Consider the following 24,559-nt stretch of genomic DNA (forward strand, 5'->3'; position numbering starts at 1 on the left):
TCTTGCCTTGCCCTGCCTTGCGTGGCCTTCGGGCCTTCTGTCTTGCCTTGCCTTGCCTTGCGCGGCCTTCGGGCCTTCTACCTTGTCTTGCCTTGCGTGGCCTTCGGGCCTTCTACCTTGTCTTGCCTTGCCCTGCCTTGCGTGGCCTTCGGGCCTTCTGTCTTGCCTTGCCTTGCCTTGCGCGGCCTTCGGGCCTTCTGTCTTGTCTTGCCTTGTGTGGCCTTCTGTCTTGCCTTGCCTTGCCTTGCCTTGCGCGGCCTTCGGGCCTTCTGTCTTGCCTTGCCTTGCGTGGCCTTCTGTCTTGCCTTGCCTTGCCTTGCCTTGCGTGGCCTTCGGGCCTTCTGTCTTGTCTTGCCTTGCCTTGCGCGGCCTTCGGGCCTTCTGTCTTGCCTTGCCTTGCCTTGCCTTGCGCGGCCTTCGGGCCTTCTGTCTTGTCTTGCCTTGCCTTGCGCAAGGCAAGGCAAGGCAAGACGCCTTGCCTTGCGCGGCCTTCGGGCCTTCTGTCTTGCCTTGCCTTGCCTTGCCTTGCGCGGCCTTCGGGCCTTCTGTCTTGTCTTGCCTTGCCTTGCGCGGCCTTCGGGCCTTCTACCCTGTCTTGTCTTGCCTTGCCTTGCGCGGCCTTCGGGCCTTCTACCTTGTCTTGTCTTGCCTTGCCTTGCGCGGCCTTCGGGCCTTCTACCTTGTCTTGTCTTGCCTTGCCTTGCGCGGCCTTCGGGCCTTCTACCTTGTGCTGTGTATGGTCTTCGGACCTTCTGCCCTGCCCTGCCTTGCTTACTGTGCGTGCGGTCCTACGGGCCCTCTGCTCTACTGTCTGTGTGTGTGTTTGGCCTACGGGCTCTCTGCCCCGCTTACGGTGTGTGGCCTACGGGCCTTCTGTGTGTGTGTGGCCTACGGGCCTTCTGACCTGCCTTGCCCCGCTTACGGTGTGTGGCCTACGGGCCTTCTGTGTGTGTGTGGCCTACGGGCCTTCTGACCTGCCTTGCCCCGCTTACGGTGTGTGGCCTACGGGCCTTCTGTGTGTGTGTGGCCTACGGGCCTTCTGACCTGCCTTGCCCCGCTTACGGTGTGTGGCCTACGGGCCTTCTGTGTGTGTGTGGCCTACGGGCCTTCTGACCTGCCTTGCCCCGCTTACGGTGTCTGGCCTACGGGCCTTCTGTGTGTGTGTGGCCTACGGGCCTTCTGACCTGCCTTGCTCTGCCTCCTGCCCTGACCCAGCCTGGACCCAGACCCTGCTACTGCCGCCTGCCCTGACCCAGCCTAGACTCAGACACTGCTACTTGCTGTCTGCCCTGACCCAGCCTAGACCCAGACACTGCTACTTGCTGTCTGCCCTGTCCCAGCCGGGACCCAGACACGGTTTCCAGCCCTCCCTGTCTCTCTCCACCTGGAGCCACCCTTTTGGGTGGTGTTCACTACCCCTGAACTCAGCCCAAGCGTAACATCTGCAGTGGGTAAGGACCTTAGCTCGTCATCTACGTAGAAGTCCTTTTCCAAGAGACGTCTGGCATCTGCGTCGTACTCTTTATCTCCTTCTTGGGCTGTCCTTCTGAGCCCGGGCTTGGCCACTGCAAGCAATGGACTATTATTTTCTACCAAAAGGGTAGGTTTGTCATCATCCTTGGTGACTTGAAGCACTGGGTCCCCTAGATGTTCCTCTGCATATAATGGGGGGGCGATCCGACTGGTAGCTGAATTGAGATTCGGTTCTTCGCAGCTTAGGATCTCCTTGGTGCTTAGGTGATTAGGACATGGTTCAAATAGGTAGGATTTCCATCCTCTGAGACATTCGTGGCGTATGCCTGAATGCTTGGTCTCCCTATTCGATTCAAGCTGACTTTGTCGACTATCACCCATCCCAAGGTGAGTCAGTAAGCATAGGGACCGGCTGTTGGACTGTCACGCATCTCCAAGACCTTGGTCAGTGCTGGCGCATCTCTGCCCAATAGCAGCAGGATTTCTGCTTCCGGGTCTAATGGTAGGAGCTGGTGCATTATGGACTTTAGATGAGAATGGTACCGAGTGGCTTCTGGTGTGGGAATCTCATCTCTGTTGTCAGGCATCTGGTTGCACTCGATGAGCGTGGGCAAGTTTGACTTGTTGCTGCCATCTATCGCTTCTATCACATATCCGCCTACTCTCCTCCCTGTCACACAGGTGACCCCTGAGCAGGTTTTGAGGTTGTACGGAGAGCAGTGGTGATGGATGCCAAACAAGTCAAAGAATTCCAGCCTTGCCAGGGATCTGTTGCTCTGCTCATCTATGATGTCATACATTTTGACTGCCTTCTCAGGTGACTCTTCGAGATACACTCTGGCCAAATATATTTTTGTGCAGGATTGCCCATCGCTGTTTCTCGCATACACTTGTGTGTATTTGGGGATCACTTCAGGTTCTGGCGTTTGCTCGTCCTTCTGTTCCCCGCCATGGTTTGGACTGGGGTGTAAGGTTCCCGAAGGGTGAGATCTTGCTTCGTCAGGGTGTAGTGTGCTGTCGTGTTGGTCACTCCCACACTCTGAACACTTAATGGCTTTTTCACAGTCCTTAGCCTTGTAGTTAAATGAAGAACAGCACCAGTAGCAAATTCTGTACTTTTTCAACAGTTCTTTGCGCTTTCAAAGGTTTCCCTTTGAATTCTTGGCACTTTCTGAGTGGGTGAGGTTTTTTGTGTATTGGGCACTGCCGGTCTGTGTCCTCTGCCCTATCCATATCGGGAAGTTGATCTGATGTAGATGCTGTAGGCGACCCTTCCGTTTTGTGTACGGAAATGGGCTTCCTGCTGCCGCCATGCTCCTTGGTTGGCCTTTCGCCCACTCGGTGGCTGATTCTGCGTATCTCATGTGTGCTGAATGAGAAGCTAGGGTCGTTCCTGCGCCTTGCTAAGTCTCGTATGAACTTTGCGAAGACATGGAAAGGTGGGTACTCTTTGTTGTCTTCTTTGTACTGTGCACCATGAGATGCCCATTTATCTTGTATATCATGTGGCAGTTTATTTATGATGGCGTTCATGCCTCGTGATGTGTCCAAAAGGTTGAGACCCGGATAAATTAGTTTAGCCTTCGCTTCTCCACCTCTTGGAGGAGATCTCTCAGTTCTTGTAACTTTCGATTATCCTTTCTGGATATTTCTGGAAAGATTTCCAATTCCTCAAACCACGCATTCTCTATGGCGACTGGGTCCCCATAATATCGCTCAAGTCTCTCCCACACCTCTTTTAGCACTGTAGGAGGATCCTCTGGGTAGACTTTTTTAATCTTCTCACGTGTTCGACCGATTTACGTCCCATCCATTTCATCTTCAAGTTCATCTCTTCCTGCGGGGTCAATCTCATATCCTTCACAGCATCTTTAAAGTCAGATTTCCATGCCCTGTAACTCTTAGGGCGGTCGTTGAACTCATAGAGAGAGAGAGAGTCATGTACCTTGCTAAGTCTTCTCTTTCTGAAGACTCGTCCTGAAAGGTAGCAGGCCTTGCTGGGTGGATGTCCTGTGGTTGACTATGCTCATCACTCCTGTTGTGCATTGGTTCGGGTTGTGGTTGGTCAACTATCTCCTGTTTAGGCTCAGGGTGTTCAGCTGAGGCCCTTCCTGAGTGTGGCTGCCCAGTTTTTTCTCATTCCTGATGTCCATAGGACATTGGGATCCATGGCTGCACGAGAGTGTCTGCTTTGGGGCGTTTGCCTAGCGCATGAGTTAACTGCCATGCATCCATGCGATTTAGGGCCGATGGATCGCTGCCATGGGGTTTGGTATTTGTGGCAATTTGCGGTTCAGGTCCGATTCCTTTGTTCAAGGCAGCTATTTGTGAGGGAGAACGTGCCCTTTCCTGGTGCGAGGGTTGCTCTGGGGGAGGTGGCATTTTGGCATTGGCGTGAGTTAGAGAGTGAGCTATGACATACTCCAGCGTCCGCTAGGCTGGGTCCTGTTGGGCCATAGAGCTGGGTAGGTCCTCCCTGCCGTCCTGGCCTAGGGTTGCATCGAATACTTTGGTTTCTGCTTCAAGGGCCGCTGCTTCTCCCTTCTGCTGCAACAAGTCTAGGGTGATATTTAGTTCGGTCTTTCTGCATACCCGAGCAGCAGCTGCTTTCTGTTGTTCCTCTTCTATTCTGAGCTCTTCCCTTTTTAGGGCTGCTGCTTGTTCAGCATACTGTATGCGTGCTGTGGCTGCTAGAGACTCTGCTTTCCTTTGGGTAGCAACTGAGCTGAGTCGCGAACGGTTCGAGCCTCTTGACCCATGTGACTTTGCGGACCTTGATGTACCCTTAGAGGCGCGAGAGTGCTGAGAGCCTGTCTCGCTCATTGGGTAATCTACTTCTGCCCAATTAATGGTATCCATTACCATTCCCTGGCGTATTTGGTATAAATTCTGTTGGCGGCCTCTTTCTTCGAGGCTTTCTATAGTGTTGGTTCGTGTTAAGAACTTGACATTCTCCTCTGTAATGAGCTGGTAGGTTTTGAAATGAAGCCTCAGCTGCTCTACGTGGTACTTGAGGTTGGTGGGTCTTTCTGTGACCTTCACTCTGGCTTGCTTAATCCTATGCCATTCCCTTTCTATATTGTGGTCATGCCCCTGTTTGCTTTTCTCATACATCTCCACACCTTTCTCTGTTGGCATGTATAGTCTATTTGATTTACTGCCTTCATCTTTCCCTTCACCTTTCTCCCCTATTTGCTGTGTGTCATTTTTTAATTCAGTGGCTTTGGCTGGCTGTTCTGAGGTGTTTTGCTTTGAAGCTGCTTCGGCCATATGGGTTGCAAACACTTTTTATTTCAGCTACTGAGTTAAAGGGAATAAACTTTGAATAGCTTCAGAAACAGGACCAGGCTAATTAATACTTTGTTGCCTCAGGCTCTCCGTTCCCTGGCCTTGGGGTGGGCGGGAATCTGGTATCTATGACAACTGATTGCTTTCAGTTTCCTGCCTGCTGAAGCGTAGTGGAGATGGGAGGGCTTCTGCCTTTTGGTGGCAAGGTGGGTAATAAAGGGATGGGGGAGGAGCAGAGCAGCTTTCACTCTGTCCTTTCAATCTCAATCTCCCAAGTGGTGCGTGCTCAGTTGAATTCAGTCTTTTTTTTTTTTTTTTATTCAGTTCAATTCCACACATTCACCAGCATTTTGCTTCATAACCCTTTAATAATTCTTAATGAAATCTTCACAATTACTCAGTTCTTTATTGTTAGTGTTTAGCTGCTCAGTCAGTAAAGTCGGCAGAGCTCCGGCTACTATGACAATTGATTGATTTATTTATTTTTATTTATTTTTAACTTTTATATACCGACATTCTTGCATTAAATGCAAATCATGCCGGTTTACAGTGAAACAGAAAAAGCAGGAAAAAATTCCTTAGTCGAATACAATGAAACAGCTTAGTTAACAAAGGAAACATAAAAATAAATTTTTACATATACACAAAGGTTTGCACGAAGGGGTGCACAAAGGGAAGAGCCCTTAATAATAATAATAATAATAATAATAATCAATATTATTGATTGCTCTCTGCCTGTAGCAGTGGTAGAGGGAAATTTGAATAGGTTTAAGTACTGTCATTAAGCCTTTTGTTCCCAGCCTGGACTTTTTCCCGCCACAAGCTCAAGTTACACAAAGCCAAATGCTTCTTTACTGCTCCCAGTATTCTTTGCTTACAGTATAGGCTGACTTTTAAATCTGCTTTCACTTCTTAAATGCCTTGCAGACTCAAAGTTACTTCCAAAGTGTAAATCTTTACAATCTAGGGTTTTTTATGCTTGATTCTTCCCACACTGAGGGCATGAGAGGTTCATTCAAATGCAAGGCAGTCTTTAATGATTTCCATTTAATGCAAGCCTTTCTGTAGCACCACTGTGTTGAAATCCCTGTTTCATTGTACTGCATACAGTTCTTTTAAATGTTTTCAGTTCAAACAAGTTTCACAGACTGTACAAATGAATTGTACTGAGTTTCTACTTGCTGGTTTCTCACTTGTTATTATCTTCTGTATAATTTGAGCTTTTACTTTCAAACCACTGGCGAGCTTTTCTACAACTTTCTGTATGATACAGCTTTTTTACTTGCTGTTATCTAATTAGCCTTTTTACTGTGCTGGCTCAGTAATAAACACCCGGGTTTCCCTCTTCCAGACAGCTAACTTTCCTTCCCAATCAGTCTTCAGGCAAAGATCTTTTAAGTTTGAAATTATTTATTGCACAGATAATTTTCCATTACTTACAATTGTTGCTTCCAAACGTATATGTGCCAGGCAGAGATCTTTGTAGCTTGAGATAGGCAGAAGAAGGTAGAATGGAGTTTCTTGGGATTCAGGATGAGAAGACAAGGGGTTTCTGAAGCTGATTTAATCTTTAGAATTAAAGCGGTAAGAAGAAATGTAAAAAGGCTAATTGTATCACAGAGGTTGCAGGCACCTCTAGCTTTGAGGCAGTATGGTTGAGACTGACTAACAGTCTTGGAGAGTGATTATAGGAAACGTCTCCACAAGCTGAGGCTAGAGGGTGAGATCCAATGGTAGCGAGCCTAGGATCCATGTGACACAGGAGGGAACATGAAGGGCAGTCCCTTGAGTCAATAAGGCACTTAAGAAGACTCAAGCTAGATTGAGAGGGCATACAGACCCCTCCCAAGTGAGAGAAAGCAAAGGATGAAGGGAACTTCTCTTAAGGGCAAGCTCCCTTAAAGGCAAGGCTCACAGGTTTTTATCGTGGGTTACAAAGGGGTGTTTCCAGTAAGTACAGTATATACAGACACAAACATGTACCCACTGCTGGGGATAGAACACTCCCCATCTAGTATCATAAGATACCACTATATCAGTTCTTATATCATTATGCAACAGTGCAAAGTCCATTGTAACTGGATCTTTCGACGTTCAAGGGAGTTCCTGATCATCTCGGTCGTATATACAGACACAAAGATGTACCCACTGCTAGGGACAGGACACCGAGTCTCCATGGTATGCAAATGTATCTCATGCATATTCATTGAAGATATCCTGAAAACCCGACTGGCTGTGGGGTCCCCAGGAAAAGATTAGGAAGCCCTGCTTTATTGGGACATTCTAACATCCTCGTTTTGTCAATATCCTTTAAAGATAACTCACTGCAAACCACGTGTTCCTGAGTAACTGTCAGCTTTTCCCCATATTCTTGTTTAAAAGATGCTCTGTCTCCTTTTTTAAATGTTAGTACCAGCAGCCTAGTTTCACTCTGTTTAAGAGAAGCCTATCCTTTCAGAATAAGCTGGTTCTTCCAGAAAATATTGCTCAGTTCCTAACAAATTTAAATCCCTCTTCCCTGCCTCATTGTCTCATCCATGCATTGAGACTCCATAGCTCTAGCTGACTCAGGGTCTTTCAGTGGAATGGGGAGCATTTCTGAGAATGCTGTCCTGGAGGTTCTGGATTTCAGCTTTCTACCTGAAAGCCTAAATTTGGCTTCCAGACCCTCCCTCCCACACCATCCTATGTCATTGACATCCACATGTACCACAATAGCAATCTCCTCCCCAACGCTGTCTAAAATCCTATCTAGGTGACAGTGAAGTCTGCCACCTTCACAACAAGCAGGCAAGTCTCCACGCAATCCTCACGTCCACTATCCACCCAGCTATCTACCTTATAGTGATGGAATCACTGACTACAACAGCTGTCCTAACCCTTCCCTTCTGGGTACATGCCCCTGGCACACATCCTCGGTACACAGAAAAATACATGCACAAAAATATATTGAATACATGGTAACAGACAAAGAGATTGAATAAGCATGAGTTTGGAATTTGTGAGCAGTAATGCCAACTGGCCAGGCTAAAGATGAAGACTTAATTGATGCTATTTCATTCAAATTTCAAACTTGTACTAATTCAAAATCTACCCAGGAGATGCAATTTTCCAGTAAAATCTAAACTGTTTTTCAGTTCTGCAATTAATATTAAATGACCAACATAAACATTTATAATATGGCAATTTCCATTTATATTATACAATTATGTTGTTTATCAGCAAATTGAACACCTTTGAGCCTTGATGTAAGAGCATTTCTCCCATTCTCCCTCTGTTAAAACTTGTTTCGCAATTAGCCCCGGTGGTTTAATTTGCATTAAGTACAAGACAGTCCATGTATCTTTTTTTTTTCTCTAGGTTTTAGATATGCCATACCTAATAAATTCACAGTGGAGAAATTACCTTTCTGGTATTTTGCTTCAGAATCCTGACATAAATCTTACTTTTGAAAAAGTTTACAGGTAAAAAAATAATCACTTATATATTTTAGTCAGGGAGAGGGGTGCGGTTGAGTGTTCCTATGATTTCTCTTCTGTGTTCTCATCTCCTGACAGTTTGTGATAGATGTTGCATCACCTCCATGATATGCCTGAACCCTCTACCCCTAATGGGCATTAGATCCAAATCCAGAGCTCTTGCATTGCAGCACTAATATCCAGCAACAATGCTGAGTTCTGAACATTTTCAGTTGATATCACAAAAAACAAGCTGTAGAATTTTTTTTTATTTATTGTTGCCCTGGTCCAAATTTGAAGATCAGAGTTTTCCCTTAATTTCACTTTGCCTCTATTGCTTGATTGACATGATTAGTTATGAGTAGGTGGTTCTGCAGAACAGGACAACATTTGATTGTCTATGCTTTTAAAAGAATTGGAAGAGAACTACTAGAGGGGGTATAGCGCTGTGTGTGTGCATATATGTGTCTGAGTTTCTGAGAGAATGAGAGTCTGTAAAGGTGAACTGAGAGAAGTGGCCTCATATTTTATTGTGGAGGCTGGTGTGCCAAAGGACTTTTCCTAGGCAAATCTGGTCTCCTCTTAGTCTCTTAATCAGATCCTTAGGAGAAAGAATGGACATAGCTAGCTGCAAGAGCAATTTTCTATCAGGAATTATCCTAGACTGATGGAGTGAGTACTAATTGGCTTAGAGGGGGGGGGGGGGGAGTCAAAGTAGAGGATTTTCTGTTTTTCCTAGAGCTGAGGGAGCTCTAATTATTTTTACTACTGTCAAGAATTGGGATCTGTATATCTAAGGCTGTTAGGATCTTGTGACTCACTCTTTTGTTTTTGATTACTGCTAGTACTCCAGAAGATTTAAAGCAAAGTTTGATAAGTTGGGCCCTGAACGCCAGGGTCCTGGGTTCGATGCAGCGGAGGTGACCAAAGGAAAATCTGAAGAGGAAAGCAAGAGTTCCACTAAGGGGCAGTTAGATGGTCATAGGAGGCGAGGGGCAGGGAAGTGTTTTTATTTTTCCCTGTTCTGCAAGAGATCCCCACTCCTTAAACCTCTGAGTCTGGTCCAATCCAACATCTTACCCAGCCAAAATTTTGAACCCACTCACTAGTCCCAAGGGATGAAAGAAACCCCTCAGCAAGTGGTTTTATTTTATGTGCCCTTGAAAGGAGTTGCAATATTGTGAGAGCAAAGACTGGCACATGATCTTTTTCCTTTCTCAATTATGAAAAACAAAGTTGTGGGATATGAAATATTCAGTTTGGTAGCCTGGGGTAAGTAAATTTTACTATCTGACAAGGGAAGTGCTCAAGACAGTCTGATGAAACAGTTAACTAGTAGGTTCAGAGCTGTGCTTTTCTCAGAAAATACTGTACTAGCAGCATAACAGACCCTTTTTTTATGCAAAGTCCTTGAGGCACTGTTTTCCCGTGTGGCTTCTTAACATGTGCATGCATGCATTTTACCAACGTGCTGCAAACATTGTTGAACTGAGCCGAGGGAAGTCTCGCCTTCCTCCATCTGAATTGCTGAAAAACACGATCTTCAAAGTTTCCCATAGCCTACTCTACAGAGTTAATAATTACAGTAGAGGGTCTGGATGTTAAATTTCTTAATATCTGGAAGGAGTAAGGAAAGAGTAGTATGTTTGTTTTTGATTAAGTTGGGAGGAAGAAAGAATGACAAAGGGAAAAGAGTTATTTTCATGTGAGACACGGTGAAGAGTTATGGGATGGTAACGAGGGTGGGAGAAGAATGTAGGGTCTTGGTTGGCTAAAGGGGGAGATAAAGAGAGAGATTGTCTTTCACTTTCATATTCTGCACCAAGGGTATTGTGTGTATAGATTACGATGAACTGAGACTAAAGCTTCCTTCTCTGTTGAGGCTTCTGACATCTCATCCTGGCTCAAGCACAGCTAGGGGATGATGTCCTGCTGCAGACAGCTTTCTGTCTAGATTTTCCTTTGGTTTCCTCGGTGACTGGACCACATGGGCCTTGCTTCTCAGAACACTGATAGAAGAAGTGGCTTTAAAAAACCCCACCCTTGAGTTAAATAGAAGTGGGGGAAATTGCAGCTTGAAGTAAGCTGTCATAATCATGATCCTGGTTTGGGCTGTTTTGTAGTAAGAAAGCCAGAAAAGTCATTGCAGCTCAAAACAGCTATGAACAACTGAGAAAGCTGGCAAATTAAGAGACTTTTATAACAAGGCTTCAATTATAGCAGCAATGACTACATTTTCCGTTTTGGCTGACTGGCTCAATGTGGTCTTCTGAACCCCGGGTCAGCTGCGGTTGGGGATACTGCCTTTTCTCTTGCCCTCTCCTCCCTCCTCTTTCTTTTTGCCTTTCTCTGTTGGGCAAACCTTAAGTGTCTCATACCTGGCAGGGAGAAAGAACATTCAGGCAGACAGACAGAGTTAGATCCTAGACCCCCATGAGTGATCTTTGAGTCAGGAAGTGGAAAAGATGATATTTTTTTAAAGTGGTGAACACCCAAGATAGATCTAGTGAAGTACTTGTAACTGGATAGGAAGGATTCTGCAGTATATCTTACCCAAATGAGCTCAATCCAGGATGAGAAGAAGTCTCAAACCCTAATTGGGGAAGAAACTATTGTCTCACTTCACCATGATCTTTATACACCACCCTTATTGCAGACTATGCAAGAGTTAATTGAGCAATAATTGCCAATATGACAAAATTCCCATTGCAGCATGGCCAAGTAGCATTGTGTCTGTTTTCTTGCTTGAAAATCAAGCAAGTTCATTGATTCTCCATGCCCTTCCAAATTTCCACCCCCCCCCCCCACACACACACACACACATACACACAGAATCGAAATCAAGCAACTGTTAAACCCATTACAAAATTACTGCTAGCAACATTTTGCAGGGTGAGCAGCCTTCTTAATAATTCAGACAATGTTGCTTCAATGTGCTTTTTCCCTAATATCTGGATCATAAAAATTAGGGCCCAGCATTTTCTATTGTCTGAATCTAATTCCCCTTTTTCCCCATGCCAACAAAGCAGAAAGTAATGTTGCAGTTGCGTCAAAAGCATCAAGGCTAATTGGTTAAGAGTAATACACATGCCTTCTGTTAAGGGTAGTTACCACCACTTGCCCTATGCACTCTTTCCTTCATTTCCACCTCTAGCCTTTAGGGATCCAAAGTGTTTATCTCATGCCCTTTTGTATTTGTTTAATATTTACATCCTCACCTCCTCTTCCGGAAGGGCATTTCAGGCATCCGCCACCCTCTCTATGAAAAAATATTTCCTGATGTTGGTTCCGAGTCATCCCCCCTGGAGTTTCATTTTGTGACCCTCTACTTCTAATGTTTCTTTTCCAACACAAAGGTTCAAAGTTTGTGCATCTTTAAAACCTTTCAGGAATCTGAATGTCTGTATCCTATCTCCCCTGCACCTCCTCTCTTCCAGGGTATACATATTCAGATCCTTCAGCCTCTCCTCATAAGTCTTCTGATACAGACTTCACACCATTTTGGTTGCTCTTCTCTGGACTGCCTCTGTCCTGTCTCTATCTTTTTTAGATATGAGCTCCAGAACTGAACACAGTACATTAGGTGAGATCTCACCAAGGACCTGTACTTTGGCATTATCACCTCTTTTTTCTTACTGGGTATTCCTCTCTCTATGCTGCCCAGCATTCTTCTGGCTTTAGCTAACTATCACCTTGTCACATTGCTTCACTGCCTTCAGATCACCAGACACTATTACCCCAAGGTCCCTCTCCCAGTCTGTGCAAATTAGACTTTCAACGCGCCCCCCCCCCCCCCCCCCCCATCACATACAGCTGTTTTGTATTACCGCACCCCAGATGCATGACTCTGTACTTCTTGGCATTGAATCCTAGCTGCCAAATCATCAACTACTCTTCAGGCTTTCTTAAATCACTGTTCTTTCTCTCTACTCCTTTAGGCATTTCCTCTCTGTTACAGATCTTAGTATTATCCAGTCCACAAACAGGCAAACTTTACCTTCTATCCGCAGTGTCACTCACAAAGATATTGAACAAAACCGTTCCTAAAACTGATCCCTGTGCCACTCCGCTTAACATTGCTCTCTTTTCAGAGTAGATTCCATTTATTTATTTATTTATTTATTTAGCACTTTTATATACCGACTTTCCAATAACAGAATTACTGATCAATTCGGTTTACATTCTAAACAATAACAGTGACAAGTACATGTCTTACAATGAACAGGTAGAAAGAACTTGGATACAGATATATGGGGTTAACAACATAAAGTAAATGATACGGAGCCTAATGTAGGCTAAAGAAACAAGTGAAGGGTATAGGGCTGGGTTTTGATTTTAGACTGCCAAGGATTCGTAGTTGACCTGAGAAATTCTTTGGGGGTTCTAGGGAATTCTAGAGATGACCTGTATAGTTCTCTAGTAGTTACCAAAACAGGGATCATTGGCAGGGAAATTCCGCAGGCTGATGTTATGAGAAAGCTTGGTTGAATAACCAAGTCTTAAGTCTTTTTTTAAATATAGTGGGGCATTGCACTAATCTGAGTTCTGAAAGGAGAGTGTTCCAGAGTTTGGGACCGGCTGTGGAGAAAGCTCTTTTACTTAATGCTGACTTCATCGGTGGGATCTGAAGGTTGTTTCTGTAGGCTTGTCTCACTGGTCTGGTAGAGGTGTGGAGTTGGAGAGGGATTTTGAGCTCGAGTGGGGCCAAGCTTTGTAGTGCCTTGTGGATTGATGAGAGCACTTTGAAAAGTATTCTGAATTTGACGGGTAGCCATTACATGCTGTCTCCTGTAAGTCAACCAGGTTGTAATCCACTCCATCACCTTGGCACCCACTCCCTCCTATGTGGGACAATATCAAAAACTTTGCTCAAATCCAAGTAAATCACATCAAGCGCTCTTCCTTGATCCAATTCTGTAGTCATCCAATCAAAAGAATCAATCAGATTTGTCTAACAGGACCTTCTCCTGGTGAATCCATGCTGCCTCAAGTCCAGTAACCCATCGGGTTGTAGTTAGTTCACTATCCTTTCCTTCAGCAAAGTTACATTAATTTCCCCACCACCAAGATGAGGCTAACCGGCTTGTAGTTTCCAATCTCCTCTCTGCTACCACTCTTGTGAAGCAGGGTCATAACTTCTCTTCTCCAATTTTGTGGCATCATTCCCATTTCTAGGGATCCATTGTACAGGTCTTTCAGCGGACATACCAGCACATCTCTGAGTTCCCTTAGCATCCTGGGATGTACCTTATCTAGTCCCATGGTCTTGTCCATTTTCACTTTTCCTAGCTCTTCCCATACATTCTCTTCTTCAAATAGTTTTGGCTACTCCACTCCTATCTATGGTCTTGTCAACCAGCAAGCAGTTGGAGTGGAGGAGTAACCTAGTGATTAGAGCAGTGGGCTACAGCCCAGGGAAACCACGGTTTAAATCTCACTGTTGCTCCTTGTGATCTAGCATGAAATTAGATTGCAAGCCCTATGGGGGATAGGGAAATACCTATAGTACGTGAATGTAATCTGATGTAAACTTTGAAGTACCAAAAAGCAGAATATAAAAATCTAAATAAATAATATTTTTCAACTTAATTTCATATTACTGAAGTGGGACCTTTAGTAACCATCAGTTGTTGTGGCAAAAGAAAAAATGAACATTTTCTGAAATAATTTGGTGAAATCCAAAGTCAAATCCTAATAGATTCTTGCCTGTTTTGCATTCATTTAGAATGATGGGAACAGGAACCACAATTCATTTTTATTCTCTGGTCAGTATCAATCCTGATGTAAGACATTTCATAGTTTTCTTAAGAACCAAGGGATTTCCAAATATCATCCTTAGCCCAACTAAATAAGAGTCGATAGGAACAAAAAATATGAACTTGAGATAATTTTGTATATAATTTGTATTATGTTTCCCTTCAAATTTCTGTCTTAAATATATAGGGGCAGATTTTTAAAAGGTTCGCGCGCCAGGCCTATTTTCAAAAGGCCCGGCAACGCTCGTAAAGCCCCGGGATGCGTGTAAGTCCCGGGGCTTACTAAAAGGGGCGGGGAGGGGGCAGGGCAGGGTCAGAGGCTCCCAGCACAGCGGCCATTTGCTGCTGTGCCGAGGATTGCACGCCGGCAGTCATCCAGCATGCGCAACTTACTTCAGCCCCAGGGCTGAAGTAAGTTTTTAGTCAAAAGAAAAACAAAGAAAACGGTAGGGGGGAACGGGCGGGGGAGGTAGGGGAAGGGAAGGTGGGGTAGGGGGGTTAGGGAAGTTTCCTCCGAGGGAGGGAATGGGGGAAGGCAGCGTGGCTCAGTGCGGGTTCGGCGCACACAAGGTGCACAATTGTGCACCCCCTTGCGCACACTGACCCCCGATTTTATAAATGCGCGTGCCTACACGCGCATGTTATAAAATCATGCGTACATGTGCACACCGGGTAGTGCGCGCACATGTACGCCTGCGCGCAGGTCTTAAAATCTACCCCATATTTAATAAGATGTGGTAAAACAACACATTCTTGCATTCCTGTAAAATTTCTGTGGGTTGTACGAAACTGCGGTACCTAAGTTTAGCAGTTTATTATGTCCTGTGGGAATTTTATTGTATTGCAATGACTGAGAAATTTGTGCATACCTGGCCATAGCAGTGTGCAATGGCGGTGTTATGGCCGTTGGCTGAGGCGGGCCACAACCAGGGCCGACTTTTCTTCTGGAGAGAGAGGTCCACTGCATAGGTTCTTCACCCGACCTCTCTGTGATGGATGATGATCGAGCCGCCAGAGGAGAAGAACGAACAAGATTAGGCGCAGTCGTGTGTCTTCTGGTACTAAGTCCTTCATGAGCTCTTTCTTGAATACAGCGATCAATCCTAGTGACTAAGTCAATCAAAGAATCCAGAGAGTGAGGCAACTCATGGGCCGCCATTTCGTCCTTAATAACTACGATAGTAGTTTGCGAATCCAAGGAAGTGCTGCAGTGCACGTAATCCTTTAGGCTGGGGCCATTCTCGGATACACTTTAATTTGGAAGGGTCAATCTAGAACCCATGCTTGGAAATGATGTACCCTAGAAAAAGTAAGGATTCCTGTTAAAAAATGCATTTTTCGATCTTGGCTTATAAGTGGTTCTCTCTTAAGCGTTGTAACACCTGAACAACATGTTGCCGATGTGACTGTAGATTGGAGGAAAAAATCAAAATGTCATCGAGGTAGACTACTACGCACACAAAGTAGATCTTGGAATATTTCATTAATGAGTTGCTGGAATACTGCAGGAGCATTAGTCAATCCGAAAGGCATAACAAGATATTCATAATGACCATCTCTGGTGTTAAAAGCAGTCTTCCACTCATCCCCTTCCTGAATCCTGATTAGATTATATGGTCCTCGAAGATTCAGTTTAGAGAACACTCTGGCTCCCTGAAGGCGGTCAAACAGTTCCGCTATCAGCGGTAGAGGGTATCGGTCCTTGATGGTGATCACATTGAGCCCACAGTAATCAATACAAGGGCGTAATGTACCGTCTTTTTTCCCAACAAAGAAAAACCCAGCTCCTGCTGGAGATTTGGATCGTCGAATGAATCCCTTCTGTAGATTATCTTGGATATATTCAGTCATAGCATGAGTCTCCAATGCGGATAGCAGATAAACCCTACCACGCGGCGGGGTAGTTCCAGGAATCAAATTAATTCTTGGTGTGGCAGCAACGTATCTGCGGCCTTCTTAGAGAAGACATTGGTGAATTGTTCATACTGGGAAGGAAAGCCCTCCAGACGAGTGGTGCAGATAAGGGTACTAGAGGCATTAGATTTTTTAATGCAGGTTTCACGGCAGGTTGGACCCCAACGGACCAGTCTTAGTGATGTCCAGTCGAACTGTGGGTTGTGACGTTGCAACCAAGGAATCCCACAAATAACTGGATGAATGGCTTTCTGGATAATATAGAAGGTGATGCTTTCCATATGATTCGGTGCAATATGGCAATCCAAGAGAATCGTGTGGCAGAGGGTCTCCGTGGATGGAAGAGATGATTAATGGTCTTGGGCACAGACAGGTAGGAATATGCAGTTGTTCTACCACATCTTGCAGGATGAAACTTCCTCCAGCCCCGGAATCTACTAATGCCAGTGTAGAAAATTTGTGGTCTTCTAGAAGCAGAGTTATCTGCAGAGTGAGTGAGGAGCCGGAATAGTGATGCCTAGGGTTACTCCCCCAAAAGAGCCTAGGCTTGGTAGTTTCCCGGACGCGTAGGACAACGCGCAATGAGATGACCCGACCCTCCACAATATAAACAAAGGCCTGCCTTACATCGCCTTTGCTTTTCTTCGAACTTCAATATTGCCCAGCGAACAAGAATATGAAGGCAGATGCCTTATCCCGATCTTTTTCTATGGATGACACTGAGGAACCCATTCAACACATTATAGATCTGGCCTGCATCACGCTCGCTGCAACCTTCACTGTTCCACCTGGTAAAATGGTGGTACCTAAGAGACTACATAACAAAGTGTTGGCCTGGGGGCACGATTCCCAGCTAGCCGGGCACCCAGGAAGAGCCTGGACTCAGACACTTCTTTAACAGTACTGTTGGTGGCCTGGAATGTGCAAAGACATACAAGCATATTTGGCTTCTTGTCCAACCTGTGCCCAACATAAGATTCCTACGGGGAAAACTCAAGGACTTTTACAACCATTACCGGCACCCTCGAAGCCTTGGACACACATCTCCATGGACTTTATTGTGGACCTTCTGCCATCGGAGGGTAACACAGTAATATGGGTAGTAGTGGACCGGTTTTCAAAAATGGCCCACTTTATCCCACTACCCTCCCTCCTGTTGGCTCCTCGTCTGGCTAAACTGTTTATGCTTCATATTTTCAGATTTCACGGCCTACCACAGCACATTGTTTCTGACCGTGGTCCTCAGTTCACAGCACATTACTGGCGTAGTCTCTGTAAAAAAATTTCACATCTCATTAGACTTTACCACCACGTTTCATCTGCAAGCCAATGTCCAGGCTGAATGTACGAATCGTACCCTAAAACAATTACTGCGAATATATGTCAACTCTCATCAAGACGATTGGGCGACTCTTCTCTCATGGGCTGAATTCTCCCATAATTCTCATGCATGTACTTCTATGGGGGCCTCTCCCTTTTAGATCGTATTTGGACGATAACCCAGGCCACCCTTGCCTTTGCCGTTACCGGTTCCATCCCCAGCAGCCCAGCTCACTGCTACACAACTAAGACGACTCTGGATTCATACCTAACACATGCTTCATAAAGTGGCTCATACCGCCAAGACATTTGCCGATAGACATCGGTGACCGGCTCCACGGTTCCATCCGGGAGAAAAGGTGTGGCTTAGCACCAGGCACATCCATTTGAGAGTTCCTTCCATGCAACTGGCTCCCCGTTATATTGGACCGTTTCAGGTACTACGACAGCTTGGTCCGGTAACTTATCAACTTTGTCTGCCAAACTCATTGAGAATCCACAACTCCTTCCACACGTCTCTTTTGAAGCCTTTGGTCCTCACCTGGCCTACTCGGAAAGTTCCTGAAGCACCTCAGCTCAGGGCAGAGGAGGACACTATATATCAAGTGCGTGAGGTACTAGATGTTCATAAACGAGGCAACACATGGGATTACCTCCTAGCGTGGGAAGGATTCAGATCTGAGGAGAATTCTTGGGAGCCTGCTAAGAACATCCTTGATAAAACTCTTCTCAAGAACTTTCACAATGAACATCCAGGTAAACCCAAGCCTTCTAGAGGGAGGCCTAAAGGAGGGGGTACTGTTATGGCCGTCGGCCACAGTGGGCCGCAACCGGGGCCGACTGTCATGGCTGCCGGCCGCGGCCGGGACCAAGTACTTACCCGCAGCATTGGGTTAGTACCGAGGCCCTTGCTGGAGCAGGCAGGCCCCTTCAGCGCTCTTCCTGTGGCCATGGCTGCTGCTGAGGCCGGCCGCTGGGCTCTGTAAAACCAGAACTACTCCTCCCCCTTCTGTCTACTATAGGGCTGAGCGCATGGCTGAAGAGAGATTTAAAGGGGCCACGACAAGAAGTGTCGTGGCTCCTTCCCCAGACTCCTCCCTCACTTTGGGTATTTAAGGCAAGGTCTGCTCCTCAGACCTTGCTTTGGTATTGAGACTTCGGGCTGTTCAGTCTCTGTACTGGTGTTCCTAGTTCCTGGTCTTCGTTCCTGGCCTTCGTTCCTGATTCTGTTTCTCTCTCTCATTGGATTGATTCCTGGCTTCTGACCCCTGGACCGGCTGTCGTTCTTCACTTGGCTTGACCCTGGATCAACTGCAGACCCTTCTCCTGTCTTGCTCCTGGTTCGGCTGCGGACCCTTCTCCTGGCTTGCTTCTGGACTGGCTGCGGACCATTCTCCTGCATTGCTTCTGGAACGTATTCGACTCTTCTCCTGGCTTCGACCCTCGGAATGACTCCTGATCATTCTTCAGCTTCTACTCCTAGACTGACTCAACCTGCTGGAGGCACCAGCCGTCTGGAATCCACGACCTGCAGGAGGTGCCTGAATCAGTCTTTAAGGAGTTATTAAGTCCCAGTGGCTGGGTTCTTACAGGCTCTTCCTGGGGGAACCATGAGCTTCCAGGGTGAAGTCTTCATTCGACTGCTGAACCTTCAAGCCTTGCCTGCCGATGGTAGGGGCCAGAGAGGATTTACTCTCTTTGGTAGCGCTAACTTACCTCGGAACAGGGGTCCACCTCCGGATTTGTAACTAGCGGCTTCATCCAAGGCCTCCATTTCAATGGGACAGTAAACCTCACACCACCCCCATCCCATGCTCTTGAAAAAAACCTTGGTAATAAGTGGGAGCAAGATGAAGTCCTTGAGTCTCCCTCCCACTCACCTGGCACATAAATATTCATACCAGAATCTTTTTGAAGTAAGCTCCCCTGCTCCATAGAAAAAATAGCACTCTTGACCAATAACCCCATCCTCACTAAAAGTATTCCCACCCTCCCAGTTCCCCCACCTCCAGCTTACCCCATAAGCCTGGGCAGAAACAATCCCCAGTTGCTTCTGCCTTGCCGGTTCTGTATTCTTTTTGCAAAGAAAAGGAAAGCTTGGGGGCAGCCAATATCATTTTGGAGTATGGTGCAGGACAAATGTGATAGGGGATCACTCCTGCTCCCTTTTGAACCCCGAGGCTAAAGGGATAAGCTGAGAGGAGGTGTCTGGGCAGGAACTGGAATGCCCATGTGAAGTTTTATTGGTTCTTGCCTCCCATCTCCTTTCTGTTTCTTCTCTGTCCTCTCCTTCTCCCCTCTGCTTTCTCTTGTCCTGGTACACTCTTAACCTCCTTCCCATTTTCTTGTCCCTGTACCCCCTTACCACTCTTTGCTTCCCCTCTATCTACTAGGGATGTGAATCGTTTTTGAACGATTAAAATTATCATCAGATAATTTTAAAATCGTCCAAAATCGTTAGAGTGCACGATACAATACAAATGCCCCTGATTTATCGTCAGGGGCATTTGTATTGTATCGTTAAATAGGGCGCGGGAAAACCGACACACCAAAACAACCCTAAAACCCACCCCGAACCTTTAAAACAAATTCCCCACCCTCCCGAACCCCCCCCCCAAAATGTTTTAAATTACCTGGGGTCCAGTGGAGGGGTCCCGGCGCGATCTCCAGCTCTCTGGCCATGGCTGCGTTGAGAAATGGCGCCGGTGGCCCTTTGCCCTTATCATGTGACAGGGCAAAGGTAGCACCGGCGCCATTTTGGTTCCTGGCTCCCGACGTCACGCGTGCAGGAGATTGCTCCCGGACCCCCGCTGCACCCCCAGGGACTTTTGGCCAGCTTAGGGGGGGGCTTCCTGACCCCCACAAGACTTGCCAAAAGTCCAGCGGGGGTCCGGGAGCGACCTCCTGCATGCGGGCCGTATTGCCAATATTCAAAATGGCGCCGGCGTTACCTTTGCCCTGTCACATGATAAGGGCAAAGGGCCACCGGCGCCATTTCTCAACGCAGCCGTGGCCAGAGAGCTGAAGATCGCGCCGGGACCCCCCCACTGGACCCAGGTAATTTAAAACATTTTGGGGGGGTTTCGGGAGGGTGGGGGATTTATTTTAAAGGTTCGGGGTGGGTTTTAGGGTTGTTTTGGTGTGCCGGTTTTCCCGCCCTCCCCCAATTTACGATTTTTAACGATTTAAAAAAAAAAATAAAAACATGGCGATCAGATTTCCCTCCCCCCCCCAGCCAAAATCGATCGTTAAGACGATCGATCGCACGATTCACACCCCTACTATCTACCTCCTTTTTTCCTACCCTGCTGTCATCCTTGCCCATCTGACACCCCTCTGCCCCCGCTATCGTCCTCACGTCTGTCCCACCTCTCTGCCCCTGCTGTCATCTTTACCTATCTCCCATCCCTCTGCCCCCTCTTTCCATCTCATCTCTTTTCCACCACTGCTCTTCTCCTCCCCTTTTGTCCATCTTCCCTCTGTCCTCCTTTCTTCTCTGATTCTCTTATGCATACTGCAAGTGCATTCTCTGGGTCCTGTGTGGTTTGGACCTTCTTGGGGGTTTTTTTTTCTGAGTCTTTCACAAGTTACCGGCCAGAAACCATTGCCACCCACCCCTGTGAGACAGACTTCTCTCTCTGGTCTCATATGAGCCCGAACTGGCACACGATCCTCTTCCTCTACCCATGACATGATGTGATTGCTGCCATATACTGCTGACCCTGAAACAAATTAACACCACCTATGGTGTGTTTCACCTCATTTCAAGCCGTGGCTTTAATAATTAACCAAGCCAATATATGTAGTAAATAAACATATTTGTGTTTTTGTTATCTATGAGGGCAAGTTTGAACAGCCTGCGGTTTCAATATACATAGGCTTCTTTAGTCCACATTCACTGCAGCCAGTTTTCTAGTGGAATCCACATGCATGTTAGCAGCCACAAAAATAGGTGCACTAAAATCATCCACATACTTTACACCTGCTATTTTTGTGGATTACAATGGTGGGGGCTGGGTGGGCTGGGAGAATGGAAAAATAGTATGCACACATTTGAAATTCAAATGAATTTGCACTGTTCGGATATCCCTGACCTAAACATGTTCATAGAACATAAGAACATAAGAACATGCCATACTGGGTCAGACCAAGGGTCCATCAAGCCCAGCATCCTGTTTCCAACAGTAGTCAATCCAGGCCATAAGAACCTGGCAAGTACCCAAAAGAAGCATCTCTATTTTTTAACCCTGCTAGAAGTAGGCACGCTAAGGAAATTCACATATACTTTTAGCCAGGCAGAGGTAGCGATTTATTGTACCTGGCTGAATCGCAATTTACCCGGGTAAAATGGTTTTCAATTTTGCCCTCTCTGAGCTCTTTCAGTGGCTAAAACAGCATTGTGTCTGTGGAACTGGGCTTTTAGAAAACTGCCCATCCTGTATGCGGGTGAAACTAAGCTCACAGTGCCACTGCATGTGTAATGTTACCGGCATTTGGGGGAGGCATTCCTGGGGTTGAGGTTGGATTGGGGTTTGAAATAACACGCATATTGTTGCTCCATTCTGGGGCATAACATTCTCCAGTGAATTGTTCTTTACATAGTGATTTATTTCTCTTTAGTGACTGCAAGGAAAATAAAGGCATTTATAGTGCACTTCGCATCGATAATCTTTTTAATATAAATGATTTATTGAATGTCAGCATGGTAAGTAAAAATTACATTTTTTGTTCATTCTCATTGGTTTTCTCAGCGTAAGTGTAAAAAAAGGTAGGATTTTGTTATTAAGCAAAACAGAGGCATGATGGTGGTATGGTTGTTTATAAGCAGAAGAACATAGGAATTACTAATGACAGTTTTAATATTTATATGGCACCATATTTGTGCAACTGTTGTAATGACTGACATAACAATTATCCAAAAATATCAGACTTGAGTTTTTAAGATCTTGTAAATCCATTACTATGGGATCAGCTTTCAGGAACGGTAACTTTTAAACAGCCGCACAGGTGCACATGTACACACATATGCCGGCTCACGCCAAAGGATGTGGCCATTTTGTAACATAAGTGCATATACATGCACATGGTATAAAATAGGCTGCACGTGTGTACGTGTGCATACAATTTTATATGGACGCGCGCATGTGTGCGCAAACTCCACTTCTACCGCGTAAGTGGGGGAATTTTATAAGGGATGCGTGCTGATGCAATTACCAGTTTCCCCAGTTTGTTCCCAGTTCACTCACATAATGGATAGGACTTTCCAACCCCCTAGTTAATTAGCCTTCCTTTTACCTTGTTAGCACCAACCCTTAAAATCCCACTGACTAGCCTATTTTTTTTTTATTTTATCACTTACATGCCATCCATAGCAGTAGTAAAGTTACGTGGCAGGGAGCCCCGGCGCACGCTTCTGCATGTAAATACACACACGAACATTTCATTTTAAAGTCCCAGAATGCCTTTGCCCTGCCCATGTCCCAAGCAAGAACATGCCCACATCCCATTTTTTTCAGTTCCTTTTTGTTTGCGTATTGGAAAATAAGCATGTGCACAGGCACCTTTTAAAATCCGTGTGGCATGTGCCAGCCCGATTTCGGCATGGCATTGGCACCCGTAAGGCTTTTAAAATTCACCTCGAAGTGTTTAGGAGCTTAATTTAGGAAGATCAATGCCTAAATTGGCCCCTTTGAAAATTTAGATTCCTAAAACGTGAACAGCTACAGGATTGGAGTTAGAACAGAGAAAAACAGGTACCTAGCACTGATTTTAAACACCAGGTATCTAACTTAAGTGCCTGTATCTAGTTTCCCAAGATTTAGGTTTCCTAAATTTAGGTGAATTTTCAGTTGAAAATTAAGGAGGCTGGAATTCAAAGTTATCCGGATAAATGCCTATTTTTTAATATTCCCTGCACTTATCCATCTCAATTTGAGCCAGGTAAGTCATTTTCCAACTAAAATTTAGATGGCTATAACTTATTTGGCTAACTCTGAGTTATGCAGCTGTATCCAGCTGGCTTATACTGTCTCTTTAATGATTTAATTTGTATGCTGAAAATTCCAAAAATATATCTTGGAAAGTTTGACCTACAAAATAATTAATAAATAATTAAAACTACTGTATTTGGCATAGTAGATAAATCACTTTAGTGGTCCCTTTTATTCCAGTCATGATTATAATAAACTGAAATGTTTGTTCCCTCCTCCCCAAATAATTCTAATAAACCATTTGTTATAGGAGCCAAGTTCTGCTATAATTCATTTTTAAAACAGATACTTTTATTGTCACTCCTCCCACTTGCTTTAAAGAGGAACTCTGTCCTTTGTTGAAATTGTTCATTTTCTAGCTGACCCAGAAGTTGTTTGTTTTTTTTTTTATGAACCTATGGCAACACTGGCAACTGCCAACTCCCGGAAATCAATTCTTGACTATTCATTTTACTCAAAATTCAGGTACTACAACAATGGTTTTCAGCCTGGTTCTTGAGTTACCCCCCCTCCCCCCCCCAAAGCCAATCTGCTTATCAGGATACCCACAATGAAAGTATACATTTGATTTGCATGCACTTCCTCCATTGTATTTAAATCTATATCTTGCATATTCATTCTGCATATCTTGAAAAATGAGACTGCCTAGGTGACACTCAAGAATGAGGTTGAAACCACCTATATTAGAAAGAATGTGTGGGCCTCCTATTACATCACATTCATGTATGATATTGCCTCAGGATTAGAAAACACTGAGTTATCAAATATGGGCCAGATTTTAAAAGCTCTACGCGTGTAAATCCAGTGGATTTATGCGTGTAGAGGGGGTTACGCATGCCGGGCCTTAATTTATAAAGGCCTGGGGACGAGCGTAAAGCCCCGGGATGCTTCTACGTCCCAGGGCTTTAAAAAAGGGGTGGGGTGGGGACGGGGTGGGGCAGGGCCAGAGGCCTCTGGCACAGCGGTCATTTGCCGCTGTGTCGGAGGATCACGTGCTGGCAGGCTGCCGGCGCATGCAACTTGCGCCTGCCCAGAGTCAGGCTCAGAAGGTAAGATAAAGGTCGGGGGGGGGGGGGTTAGAATAGGACTGGGGGTAGAAAGGTTAGGGGAAGGGGTTGGAAGTTAGATTAAGGGGAAGGGAACGGGGGAAGGCCGCAGGTGTTGGCATGCGCAAGATGCACTAATGTGCACCCTCTTGCACGTGCAGTCACGCGCATGTTAGAAAATTGGGCGTCCATGTGTGCACACCAGGTAGCGCGCGCACATATATGCCCACGCGTACCTTTGAATATCTACCCCTATATTTGTTGGTACTGTATGGTCTACAAGCGGTGCTTTGTCTTTCATGAATGAATCTTGC

General features: G+C 45.7%; 1 protein-coding gene across 6 annotated transcripts in view; it reads left to right on the forward strand.

Annotated features, from left to right (window-relative positions):
* PROM1 (prominin 1) overlaps window positions 1–24,559 on the forward strand; it is a 342,522-nt gene that overhangs the window by 253,119 nt on the left and 64,844 nt on the right. For all 6 annotated transcript variants that reach the window (XM_029590622.1, XM_029590614.1, XM_029590641.1 and 3 more), the window contains 2 exons: window positions 8,122–8,225; window positions 21,830–21,914. In XM_029590622.1, the coding sequence (XP_029446482.1) occupies window positions 8,122–8,225; window positions 21,830–21,914 (189 nt within the window). The remainder of the gene's footprint in view (window positions 1–8,121; window positions 8,226–21,829; window positions 21,915–24,559) is intronic.

This window comes from Rhinatrema bivittatum, chromosome 1 (assembly GCF_901001135.1).
Source record: "Rhinatrema bivittatum chromosome 1, aRhiBiv1.1, whole genome shotgun sequence".
Classification (NCBI taxonomy): domain Eukaryota; kingdom Metazoa; phylum Chordata; class Amphibia; order Gymnophiona; family Rhinatrematidae; genus Rhinatrema; species Rhinatrema bivittatum.